The sequence below is a fragment of the Salminus brasiliensis genome, chromosome 9 (genome assembly GCF_030463535.1).
Source record: "Salminus brasiliensis chromosome 9, fSalBra1.hap2, whole genome shotgun sequence".
Lineage (NCBI taxonomy): Eukaryota > Metazoa > Chordata > Actinopteri > Characiformes > Bryconidae > Salminus > Salminus brasiliensis.
Genome location: NC_132886.1, coordinates 19283276 through 19296729, shown reverse-complemented (window position 1 = coordinate 19296729; position 13454 = coordinate 19283276). Strand labels below are relative to the sequence as shown.

Genomic DNA, 13454 nt, shown 5'->3' with positions numbered 1-13454 from the left:
CCATCCTTTAAACCAAGTGACATTGTCTTAGTGGAAATTATGAGTTGTCTAATTATGTATTGCAATGTTTATTTCTTGCTCGCAGCTGGATGCATGGTCATGAGGGGAACAAGCAGAAGACAGACGTGCACTATCGCTCGCTTGGCGGCGAAGGCAACTTCAACTGGAGGTTCTTGTTCCCTTTCCATTACTTACCTGCTGAGCAGCTGTGTACCATTGATAAAAAGGTAATATTTCACAAAGCACCACAGCACACCACAGTGCAAAGGTCTGAAAGTGAAGGTGTCCATGTACAAATAAATGTTTGTATTGCTCTCAGACAAGGCCAGATCAAGTTATTAGATTAGTGTTATTTGTAGCCACACCTTTTGATATTGTGATACATGTGGTCATCATTCAATTAGCATGCATGATATGGAGAAAATGCCATATTGTGAGTGTATATCTACATGCAACCGAATTAGAACATAATATAGCTGTTGGTTAATCAGGTGCTTAGGGCCAAACTATATATTACGTCCCTTGACTTTCCAAAAGCAGAAAATATATTTTCACTCCACATTTCATCTGATACTTGTCTACAAATAGGATAAAAACATTGCCAATCTATAGTGTCTAATCAGAAAGGGGACAGTGTGTACTATTAGGTAGCCTAAAACACAGTAATACCAATCAGAAACAGAGTTCAAAACTCAGGTTACAACACAGAGATGTCGCAAAAACACATACTGCAACCCTAGAGATATATACCTTATCCTAATGACTCTCAGATTTGCAGGTGGTGTGACAGGAGGAATCCAGCCATCTGACAGAGTGTAAAGCACATGGCCATAGGCCCTGTACAGTACCCGGTAGGCCCAGTAGGGGCAGCCATCATGACACATTCGTTGTTTGACATTACAGAGATGTGTATCGTTGAAAGCTAATAGCTAAGCACTGATGAAGTCAGAGTCGACAACCCACACTTTTTTTAGGCCAGGCTCTCTGGGCAAATCTATAACCCCCTCACTGATGCTTGATGGAAAACCTTGAACCTGACAGGTGCAGGACAAAAAATTGCCTGAGACTTCAGGCATTGGCCGCCTACACCCCTTCTATCAAAACCAGGTATAACAGAGGTCTTGTCAAAGCATGACTGCCCTCTCTCCAGCCGAGCTTGGCTCAGAGAAAGCAGTGGTGATGGACATGGGCACTTTGAGAGAGGTTCTGCAGACAAAATCATTTTTGGTCACATTTAACATAGCAGTTCCACACATTACTCCCAAAAACGCAGTTATGGTAACTGTCAGAAGACATGCTTCAAATGCATTGCAAAAATCATTTGCAGGGCTGTAACAATTACTTGTTAGTAGTGCATTAGACATACAAACAAAATAATTCTAGAGGATATAGACCACTTAGATTTGAGGAGCAATGTGTCTCATGCAGGATGGGGTGGTTTAATGTGTATGATTGAAAAGTAGTGAAAGAACACTGAATTGAACACTCATGAACTGCTTCATGAGTTTGAAAGCTGGACAATAAAATGTGTAAAAACATTTTACAGTCTTTAAATGTATAATAATAATAGTTAATAATTATTATTAATGCATGAGAGCAGCAACAAATAAAACAAACAAATTGATTTCTACCAAAGCAAGCCTGACCTCTAACATGAAGGAAACATGACCAAAATGAATTGAGCTTTAAACATACTATGAAAAGGAATCATTTATTGGAAGCTGAATTGAAAGTGAACAAAAAAAGAACAGATGACAACAACAAAATCAAGGGATGCAATCAAGCCATTGAGAAGAAATCAAGCCATTGAGAAGAAATTAAGCCATTGAGAAGCCTAAAGACCCAAACTGAAGATAGGATATTCTGGTAAAATATTGCATTAGCTTTGTATTAATGGTAATAGTAATTGTGTTCTGGCTCACTCAGAAAATACTGTAATGCATCCAACAATAAAGGCAGCATTATGCATTTTTTAAGCAGTGAGAGAAAACACGGTAATGCACAGTAAGCTCCAATTCCACATGATAAAGGCGACTTTATCATGTAACTCGCAAAATTATGAACTTGCAAAATTAGTATAGCACAAAATAAGGAGAGGCTGAAAATATGCTCTTTATTGTATACCGATATTTCCATTTTTAGTTTAGTAAAATGTTTTATATTTTAAATAATATAAACATTTTTAAAATGTCAGAATGCTTTATAATGCCCCACTATAGCAATCTCACCACAAACTAATACGCCTCAAACCATTACTTGCCCTAAGCTACTATTCTAGTCATGTTACAATGATACAGTGCAAATGAATGTACAATAAAATTTTTGTATTGTTGTATGTTGTATTGTTAAATGCCTAAAAGAAAATCAGTACCAAATGTAAGTCAGACTGTAACTATCATAGGTTAATTGATAATATTTGTTATATTAAAATTCATATTTGATAAATAATAATCTGCAGCTGCAGCCCTGACCATTTTCTTGCAAAAAAAAAAAAAAAAGTTTGTTTTGGTTGGCTGTTGCATGGTTGTCAGGCAGGCTGAGTAGGCAGACAGGGCCTGTTTACCAGTGCAGGACAGCAGCGTGTTAATGTGAAGCGTGACTTCATTAGCCCTGCAATGCTGCTGTGCATATCAATCACTGCTACTGTACGCTGCCTATATTTTCACTGTGATGGCATCCTGTCTGGCGGCCGGGTGTGGAAGTGGGCTTAGAGTGGCACTGTCACTCTCTCTCTTTCTCTCTCTCTTGCTCACACTCTGGCTCTGTCTCTCACCCGCTCTCTAATTCCTTCGCGTTCTCTCCATCATTTTCTCACTTGGTCTTTCTCAGTCAGTCTCGAGGTCTTTCTGTTTATCTCTGCCTCTCCATCTATGCTGTCCTTCATCAGGCTCATTAATTACTGTCTCTCTGTGTCTGTCTCTTTTTTTGCAGGAGCACTTCTGGAGTTTGGATAAGGCAGAGACAAAGCTTCCTCCTAAGCTCACCATTCAGATTTGGGACAACGACAAGTTCTCCTTTGATGATTACCTTGGTAAGAAGTAGGAATGCAGTGATCCCACTTTTTATCTTCCAGTACTGATTCTAATACCTGGTCTCCATAGATGTAGAAGAGCGACCATCAGTACACTGTGGCATTACATTTTGAGTGAAAAGATGTATGTGCAGATTAATATTATTAATATTAATATTTTTTATCTTCAATAATGAATATTTTCAGCTTGTCCCAATCCCATTGCTAGAATTCTAACATACAAAATGCATTGCATTCTTAGTCCACAAGTTGTTTTTTTTTTTTTTTTTGCTGGTCAGGCTTGTGTTGTGTATGACTATGTATGTGACACATACTTGTATTTTATATTTGTATTTGATTTGATCTAATCTAATGATCTGATCTAATATGGTGTGCAAATTGAAATGTCCACTGTATGCTTCCTCAGTGTTTTTTAAGATCAGTATCTGTGATGATACTGATTCAGTAGATCGGTTCAGTTCATGACTAGTGAGAAGACAAAGACAGCGAAAATCCCAAAGCCTCAGTTAGACCTCCCCCATAGTCAGTTAAATAGTGTTAACCTTCACAAAACCACAGAACTGTTCTACTGCCCCATTTCTCAGCCTTGACATGACAGTAGAAAGAGAAGCAAAAACAGTGTGGAATAGAACCACACTGATAGAATCCTGATGTTAAAGCTTCCTGTGTGTGCATGTGTATGCTTCTTCTGTGTGTGTGTTTTGTGTGTGTTCTGATCATTAGCTTGTGTGTGTGTGTCCAGGCCTCAGTTTGAACCTATGCAATTCCTAAATTTCATTCATGAGGTTACACCACACACAGTAGTACTGTACATAGGCAAATACATCATTCTGACCAACATTCAGCTTTACTACCTCTGTTATTTTTGCACTTATTATCCTTATTTCCAGCATATCAGCACATTCAGGGGGAAAAAAAGTTATGGCCTTTGGAACATGGCTCCCTGAAGGCACTTAGATAATGCTGTACACTGAAATATGGAATATGTACGTTTAAAATAAAAGTCATCCGGCCACAGTATGTCAGAAATCCACGCCCTATGACAAACTGCTCGCTTTAGAGCAAGGAACCTACAGCTCAGCATGCTCCTGCCACTTAAGTAAATTATGAGAGAGAGAAAATGGGCATAAAAACAAATACCCCCCCTTCCCTCCTCCCCCCCCCTTTGTCTTGTTCTTGCTCAGGTTGTTTGGAAATGGATCTGAACCACATGTTGAGGCCGGCAAAGTCTCCGGAGAAATGCGGTCTGGAGCTGCTCTCTCAGCCTCAGGACAAGCTGGTGTCTCTGTTTGAGCAGAAGACAGTCAAGGGCTGGTGGCCCTGTGTGTGTGACAGACAAGGAGAGAAGATCCTAGCTGTGAGTGACATCTAACACACAAACACTTTTTGAGGCAAGACAGTCGGATGCTGTGTGTATGCTTGCTGTCAAAATGCAGTGTATTCAATATCAAATACAGAGAGACACACAGATAGCAGCACACATTGGTCTCTGTGAACTCCAACTTTAATGAAGGACTAGATAAATAAAGATTAGACAAACTAGGAATCGGATGGCAACTGTATACTATATGCGTCCCTTAATGAGACCTTAGGAAATGGTAAACACAGTATATTGTTTATTTGTGTTTATGTGCTTGCTGCCCATCACAAAACAGCTTTATGACTTAAACTTTTTACACTTATATCAAGTTATATCAAAATGTTATGACCACCCCTGGTTTGGAATGAACTCAGCCCATTATATAAACTCCACTGACCATATAGAAGAGCTGTGCAGTTGTGTAATTACAGACTGTAGTCCATCTGTTTCTCTGCATACGTTGTTAGACTCTTTTCACCCTGTTCTTCAATGGTCAGGACCTCTGACCATTTGGTTGGTGAGTCCTTCTTAACAAGGTCTCTCGAGTGTGTCTACTGGTAGAAGTGGATCAGACACAGCAGTGCTGCTGGACTTTTTAAACACTGTGTCCGCTCTATTAGACACTCCTACCTAGTTGGTCTACACTCACGAATATGCCACCACCCTGTCAGTGTCACTGCAGTGCTGAGAATGACCCACCACCCAAATAATACCTGCTCTGACCATTGAAGAACAGGGTGAAAGGAGGCTTATAGCAGAGTATGCAGAGAAACAGATTGACTGCAGTCTGTAATTACAGAACTACACAGTGCTCCTATATAAGTGAAGATATAATGGGCAGTGAGTTCATTCCAACCCGGGGATGGCCATAATATTCTGATATGACTGTGTATATAAAACTGTTGGATGTGGTATTAATGATGCATCTACTTTAACTTTGTGAGATTCAGAGATGTTCCCACTGAATTTGACAAGATCTCTCTCTCTCAGGGAAAGGTAGAAATGTCTCTGGAGATAGTGTCAGAGCAGGAACAGGACGAGAGGCCAGCAGGGCAGGGGCGAGATGAGCCCAACATGAACCCTCATCTGGAGGATCCACAGTGAGTTCATTCACATGACCACTGCTCTCTTGTCTGATTACACAAAGCTTCAGGACAATTTGCAACACACAGATTATTAATGTGTTTTCTCCTTCTCTGGTATGCTCATTGTGGCGAGCTGGCTGCTACTTCCACAGGCCAAAAAAAAAAAAAAAATGAAGACTATAATGCAGGCATATCATCATTGATTAGAGTGGGTTATATTAAGTCTGGTTCAGTTGATAAGGCTCATGCTCATACTGCACTCTACTTATACCTGTTAGAGCTAAACATGAACTTTAGCATTGACCTTTTGGATAGTACAGGGATTCAAACATCCAGCATAGAATGTTCATCAGTGTTAATTTTACTTGGTTAGTCATATGACTTCTTATGAAGGCAGATATACAGGCAGAGATCAGCAGCCAGAGTCCTAGAGAGCACAATTGGCCTTGCTCTCTCAGGGGTAGTTTTATGCCATTTCCTTCTCACATCACTACTAGTTTCATGTTATGTTGGTCAACACAGGTCTCCGTTAGCTGCTGTATCGAAGCAGGAGAGCCACGCTTTCCTCCAAGGGCACTGGCTACCTAGTGATGCTGCATCAGCAGCAGTTTGGAAAGCTGCTATGGCTGGCTTGTGTCAGAGGAGCCATGTGCTAGTCTTCACCCCCTAGTGTTGGGGGCATTGATAGTGACGAGGGAGTTCACATGTTCACATTGTCTTCGAAATTTGGATAGAATTTCATCACATATTTTCAATATAACATTTGTGCCATCTAATTTAGAAAGCAATTATTGACAACATTGTGAAGAAACATGGATATGCCCACAAGGCCTGATGTTTTATTACTTGCCAACTTATTTTTTTATGTTTTCAGTTTTCTGTTCCACTTTAAAAGAAACAGGGCTCAGACAGCATTTTTAAAGTGGACTTTCAGCTTCATGCTGCAGGATTGGTGCACAGTTATCATTTCATGCCTTTTATGTCTTTAAGGTTTTACGTTAGTCAAATCCAGTGTGTTCATAACTTTACATTCTTTTTTTTCTTGTCACTTTAAAACATGCAAAAAACAATTCTTATCACAAATGGTTGCATTTTAGAACTGCAGCCACACACATGCTGAAATAACCCTGCACTGACTCTTACAAACAGTCAGAAAGTATTTCCCAATTTGTTCATATTGTGCAGGCCTGCATCAGAAGCAAAAAAATAAATAAATCATGGCACCATTACTGCAAGCTATTAAATGTAAGTTGATGAACTGAAAGTATGTTTTCCCTTATTTTCTCTGCAGGCGTCCCGAGACCTCCTTCCTGTGGTTCTCCTCTCCGTATAAAACACTGAAGTTCATTGTGTGGAGGAGATTTAAATGGCTCATCCTGGGCCTCATCCTCCTCTTCTTCATCCTGCTCTTCCTGGGAGTCTTCCTCTACTCCTTCCCTGTAAGCTGCGTGCATGTGTGTGTGTGTTTGTGTGTGAGTGTAGTGTCTAGGTGGTAATTTTAGCGATGAAAGGATAGGCTTAGCGTGTAAATAGCTTGTATCTCTCTGATCGTATTTCAGGAATGTGGCAAGCATTACTCAAAATTGCACCTGGATCAAATATTTCTCTCTTTGTCATACACACACACACACACACACACACACACACACACACAACTACACACACACACACACACACACACACAAGAAAAGCTCAGTGATGAAGTGTGCTGTAGGTGCACATTGTTTTGGTTAGAAAACCATGCTTTCAGTCATTCTGTAGTCTGTTTGGGACAGTGATTCTAAGGCTTATGACTTAGGGTGTATTATTTTGATATCTGTCCTGTGAATAACCTGTTTTTATTATTTGTGTTGCAGAACTATGCTGCTATGAAGATGGTGGGGCCCTTCAGTGGAATGAGGAAAGAGAGCGAGTGAATAAAAGGAATAGAGGAGACTGATAGGAGGATGTGGGTCTAGCCTAGCATCTTCCATTACTACACAAAATGCATTACAGCATACATCAATTTCATTCTTTGAAAGAAGAGGCACGACTGCAATCTGAACATCATGCTTTTTTTTCTTCAGCAAACTAAATTAGGATAGTTCAGTAAAAATCTACCAAAATGAAGGTAGAAATAAATGGCACGTTCATTTACATTTAAGGCATTTAGCAGACGCTCTTATCCAGAGCGACTTACAAAAGTGCTTTGCTATTTACTTAAGAATAACCTCAGCTAGTTTGAATAGACAAAAAATTCGAAGATACCTCCAAGTTAAGACACTAGACACAAGTCAATAGGTTGAACACTCTGCTATTCGTCCAAGTATTCTCTGAAGAGGTGGGTCTTCAGTCTGAGTTTGAAGACAGCAAGCGACTCTACCGTTCAGACACCCAGGGGAAGCTCATTCCACCACTTTGGTGCCAGGACAGAAAAAAGCCTGCATGCTTGTCTTCCATGGATTTTGAGGGATGGTGGGTCGAGCCGAGCCGTATTTGAAGCTCGAAAGGTTGTTCAACATGGATAGACAACAAGCTACATTACAGCAGAAAACACCCTTGGCTAGATTCACAAAACCATCCACCAGATTTACTGTGGAGTTCAGAGTAAATAGCATGGCAGTAACACACTTGCTCATTTCTAAAGAAGGATTACCCTTTGCATGATATCTGTCAATCACTTGTTTCACAAGTCATCAATAGACACATTCAGCTGCTTAACCAATACAATACAGACAAATTTGCATCTGTTCAGAAAATGCTAGCATTATGGCATTAACATAACATTTCAGCTGCAGTGAAGAAAGAATTCAGAGCACCTTAATATAGAATTTGAGTATTTTCACAATGCCTTTAAATGAGACTCAGCCAATCAGATAACAATGAGTCCAATCGGATAACAACAGTCAGATATTGATTAAGATGAGTGATAAAATTCCGCTTCTCTGTCACGATATAAATTAAGTGGGTGCTTTTTCGTTCACTTTTGTCTTCGGCAATACAAGTTACATTTGATACCATGTTGATAATGTTTTAAATTTATTTTTTATTTGCAAAATTATATATTTTTTCTGTTGCTTATTTGTTGTCGTGACTTTTATTAGAATTCAACATTAATTTGCTTGTTTTGTTAGAATTCATGGCTTGGATTCAGAAATGTTCAGTCCATTTTGGCACATAGACACTGAGCCTTAAGTCGTTTATATATGCAGATACGTATTAACATTGATCGGTTTTGATCGGCTGTTACTTAGGTCACATGTGAACTACCATGGCGGTAAAGACGCAGCATGCTTATGAACACTATGTTGAACAGGACTCACTTACTTTTGAGATATTTTGAGTGGCATAGCTGCGTTTTATGAATCTGGCCCATCTCTTGGTGTTGTGCACAGCGTGTGTTTGATATGCTCTAGGCTACATGATTGTTTATCTAGCGAATTGAAAACTATGGCGTTAAATTCAATAGATAAATTGAATCAGGATGAAACCCCTCCACACAATACCCTCACCAGGGGCACCATATGGGGGAAAAGTTAGAACGATTCTAAGGGCCTGTGAATGACAAGATGTATTCATTAAGTATTTTGGCAGAATTGTTAGAGTTGTGGGATCCAGTGTAAAATTGGGCCCAAAATCTCTGACAGTGTCCCTGTTCCTCACTGTGCACTCTGCAGACTAATGAGCTACTGTGGGCTTTTCAAGCCATTTTGCCTCATCCATACTGTATGTAAATACAGAAATGCACTCTATTTATATCCATCTTCAGCTGTGACGGACAAGCTTTAGTGTATAAGTAGTTGTGTGAATTAGTGAGGGGAGTGTATTAGTATATGTATTGTGCATATGCACCTTTTTGATCAACAGAACTAATGTGCCTACATGTGAATCTTCATGTGTATACATGTGTGCATGTTCGCTCACAGCTCTTTAACCCTGTTTTTGACCTGCTGCTGAACTCTCTCTGTGTTCCCTTTTCCTCCTGCGTGCACTTTTATCTCCCCCTGCCTGCTTTAAACCTTTTTTCATGTCCTCTGTAAAACTCAGGCCTTTTTCTCAGCTAGCCGCAGCTTTCTTCTGCCTTCACGCAGAGAGAAAGAGTTGCCTCCTCCCTCTTTCACTTTCAACATGGCCTGCTGCTTTAGTTAAAGCCTGGATTTGTCCTGGGCGCTTGTAAGGGCTGAAGCGACCCGGCTATTAGCTGAACTCCTGCTGTCAGCAGCCGTATCTCTCTGATAACTCTCAGAGACCTGTTTTTTTGCTTTACAAAGATCCCCACCAAATTAACCTGGTGTCAGCTGTGGGCTAGCTTTGGGTGTGCTTGCGTGAGAGTTGTGTAAACTTCATTCAATTATGCCACCCATTTCCAGTCAGCATACAGACTCCTAGACATAAAATGCAATTGCATTTAATGTCCGTATATTTTTAGTTTATGAGTCAAGCAACCCCACGTGGAGCAAACTGAAGTGTGAGGCACTATATATATATATATATATATATATATATATATATGTAAAATAAAGAAAAAAAATAGAGACAGAATTTAATGGGTGTTTTGTGGGACTGTAGAAGAGCAAGGCTGGGTGACTGTGGTCTCCAGAATTGAGAAATGATGTGTGAGCATCTGGTAGAAGGTCAGAATCATCTCAAAGCGGCTATTAAAACCGTAATCAGCATGATAAAACACACTGCCTGCTCTGTTGGTATAATTATGTTACTGCACCGTTCCCTCTCCTGTTGAGTGAAACGCAAGCTGAGGGGTCAAAGCCGGGGCACTGGAAGGGTCAAATGGATCCCATGGTTCCACAGCGCCACACCTATTATGTAAAGCTGACCTTTGCGTGCTCAGAGCGCTTAGCAGCGTGTTTATCCGACAGCTAGCACCACACAGTGGCCCCTCTGAACAGGAAAGGTCAAGAGAGCCAGGCTAATCCCACCAAATCCATGCAGATTTCCTGGAGTGTGTACATTTTGGCCCAAAAAAAGAGGAGGAAAAGGTGGAAAGAAGGGCTTTGATCTTTATATAGGCTTCATAGATGTGTGTGGGGGGGTTGAGGGGGGGGTCTATGGTTGGTCATGAATTGAGAAGTGTGATAGAGAATTAAATTCAAGTACAAGAAAATAAACGAGGGTTGTTTGACTTGTCATAAAACATATTTAATTTGACAGGTTGATCATTTTTCTCCCACATAAACTGAGTTGGTCCATTGTCCTGAATTATAAATTATGGTCTGAATTTCAAAATACTTGAAATGCCTTGTTCTGCTGGACAAATCCTGGGTCTATTCAGCCAAAGTAAGAGTTCCTATCTTACCCAGAGAATGACTAGCAGTTCTGTCTGGTTTATGCCTTGTTAAAGATGACTATCTAGCCTATTCATTTTATTTTTTTTTTGGTATAACTGATACTACTGCAGAAATATCACTCCGAATTACGAATGTTATCATACTATTAATCTCTAATGTGATGCTGAATGTGTTGGATTTAAAGCCTTATTGCTTGTGCCTTTTCCTAGGGATAAATTCACTGTGTTGAAGTAAATTCACTGTGTTAAATACACATGTATGTTCATTTGTTTACAAGCAATATGTGTGGATATTGTAGCAATATTCCAATAAAATATATTCCCTCACTACACTTTCTGCTGAAGCATGATTTCCATCACTATGCAAAAGTCCTACATGTTTATTTAGTGTTTAGATTTATAAAGTGTTCTGTGATTTATAAATTGTAATAGTGAAAAATGCTACAACCCTGTCATTTCCCTCTCAGTTTTTAACACTGTAACAAAAACACTAATTATTACAGTTTAGTAGTGCTGAAGAGATTATAGCTAGGTTAGCTTTTAGTCTTGCCCCCATTCGTTCCCTAGATTTGGCCTTCTCCAGTAATCCAGTACTTTATCAGCACCTGCACATCCCAGCTTAATCTGTCACAAAGTATAAATAATGCTGAGCATCTTAATGGGAGAGAAGAGATATCCATGTAACATCACCTGCCACTATGGCCCTGGGGTCGCAAGTTCGAATCTGGACCCATAGCACTTTGCCATCAGCAGCGGGAGTTCCAGAGAGCACAACTGGCTGTGCTCTATCCAGGTTTTTCTCCAGGTTTGTCGGCTGCCTGGCAACGCCGCATTGCCTTCTCTACAGTCCGGGTTAAATACTAAATGAATGTCATATGATCAACTCAGGTGATACAGATTAGAATTCCGGAGAACGTGACTGTAGATGGGAGCTTTGAGTCACGAGCTTTGAGTCAGTGCTCAAACTTATCTACACGATACATGCTTTCATTATCGGTAGTTACATTATCATTTTATGAACATCTTACCTCTTATTAGAATAACATTACAAAATATTTAACTAAACATCTAAAAGGCTGAAATGTAAAAATCCAGGAAGAAACAGACTGACTATGCTATGTTTCGCACCACAAGATAAAGTAGGTTTAGGCTGAAACTGTCACTCAGCGGATTGGCTCAGGCCGCAGAGTGAAACCGAGTTGCTGTAGTCGTTGGCCCAGTTAGAAACTGAGCTGCAGTCATTATTAGCTAGCCCTGGAATCTCGCTGCACAGTACACTCCTGGAGTAGGCAGACGGTGTTAGCCTTATAAAAACACATTACCCAGCATGAACTTGGGGAAGGTGCGGCAGAGGAACAGAGTGTTCTGGTTGTGCCGTGTGGAAGAGACCTCCACCGGTGCTGAGGGCAGAAACACTCTGGCAGCCACCACACCCCGTCTCACTGCCATAGCTGTGCCGACGCGTCAAATGAGCTGGAATGCCTTGAAATAAAAGCAGGAATCGAGTGTGAATCATGACCCTGTAAAAGTAAGAGAGACAGAGTAAGTATGTGAGAGAGAAAAAAAAAAACTATGTGGAAGCTTAGAGAGATCAACATTTCATCTGTTTTTAGGTACGGCACAGGAGCATGGGGTATTTTGTCATTGTCACTTTATTGGATTTTTTTAAAAGAAAAAAGGTTCATTGTTCTTTACGTTGTGTCAGATTTCCATGATAAATGGACCAATAGAAATGCTCCAAAATGACATGGAATTTTTACATTGTCTTCCATTGAAAATTAAGAAGATATTTTCCTTCTCCTGTGAAGTTCCATTATGCAAACACAAGGTTTTGTGAGGCAGCAACGATATAAGTATATTTACTTATTGGGCCATTTCTATTGGTCCATTCATCATTATTGTTTTTAATTTTTTATTAATTTATACATTTTATCATGGCATAAATATTGCTGTTATGCAGAAGTTTTAACAATCAAAAGCTTTGTGAACTAGTAACCCATTCACCAAGCAAATGCACTTGCATCCCTCAAGCATCTTTAATAATGCACATATGTCATATTAGAGTATTATCAGAATGAATGACCACACTTGGTCTCGGATGACACTAGTGAGACGTCATGGTATGGACTCTATTAGGTGACAGAAGGTGTTCATTATAGAGATAGACAAGTCCACTGTGGCACATTGATTGCTCTGTACCACTCGCCTCTGGCATCAATGTGAGACACCACTGATGGCTTTAGAACATTCCACAAAGTTAACGGTTTACCAGATGCTACAATCCTGTGCATATAGAACATAGGATAGGGCACTAATATTATAATATAATTATAATATCCTGTGCACTCAAAATGTACCGTCGTTGGTAAAGAAATCAATGACACTGTTATTACATCGTAAGTAATGTGTAATAAGCTCTCTCGGTTCTACATGCTTTGATATAGGTCTTATTAAATGTGTCTTTGTTACTAGATCATAAATCACAGTTCTGAATATGACTCAATACCAGTGGGCCACTGTGCTCTCTCTCTCTCTCTCTCTTTCTGACTCACTGTAACCTGGTTACAACGCAGGGAAATATCCTTATTACAGTGCCCTGTGCACCCAGTAACAGAGTGATATAATCGGCACTTACTAGCCTTTAGTTGGATTTCACCACACCCTGACGGCCTTTTATACAGAGTTACTGCCATC

At 40.0% G+C, this 13454-nt stretch overlaps 1 protein-coding gene across 6 annotated transcripts in view; it reads left to right on the top strand.

Annotated features, from left to right (window-relative positions):
- Positions 1 to 11087, top strand: part of dysf (dysferlin, limb girdle muscular dystrophy 2B (autosomal recessive)) — a 93357-nt gene extending 82270 nt beyond the window's left edge. For all 6 annotated transcript variants that reach the window (XM_072687702.1, XM_072687699.1, XM_072687703.1 and 3 more), the window contains 6 exons: positions 86 to 227; positions 2932 to 3031; positions 4216 to 4388; positions 5382 to 5491; positions 6768 to 6915; positions 7333 to 11087. In XM_072687702.1, coding sequence (XP_072543803.1) covers positions 86 to 227; positions 2932 to 3031; positions 4216 to 4388; positions 5382 to 5491; positions 6768 to 6915; positions 7333 to 7392 — 733 coding nt within the window. In that variant the 3' untranslated portion in view covers positions 7393 to 11087. The remainder of the gene's footprint in view (positions 1 to 85; positions 228 to 2931; positions 3032 to 4215; positions 4389 to 5381; positions 5492 to 6767; positions 6916 to 7332) is intronic.
- The last annotated feature ends 2367 nt before the right edge of the window (positions 11088 to 13454 follow it).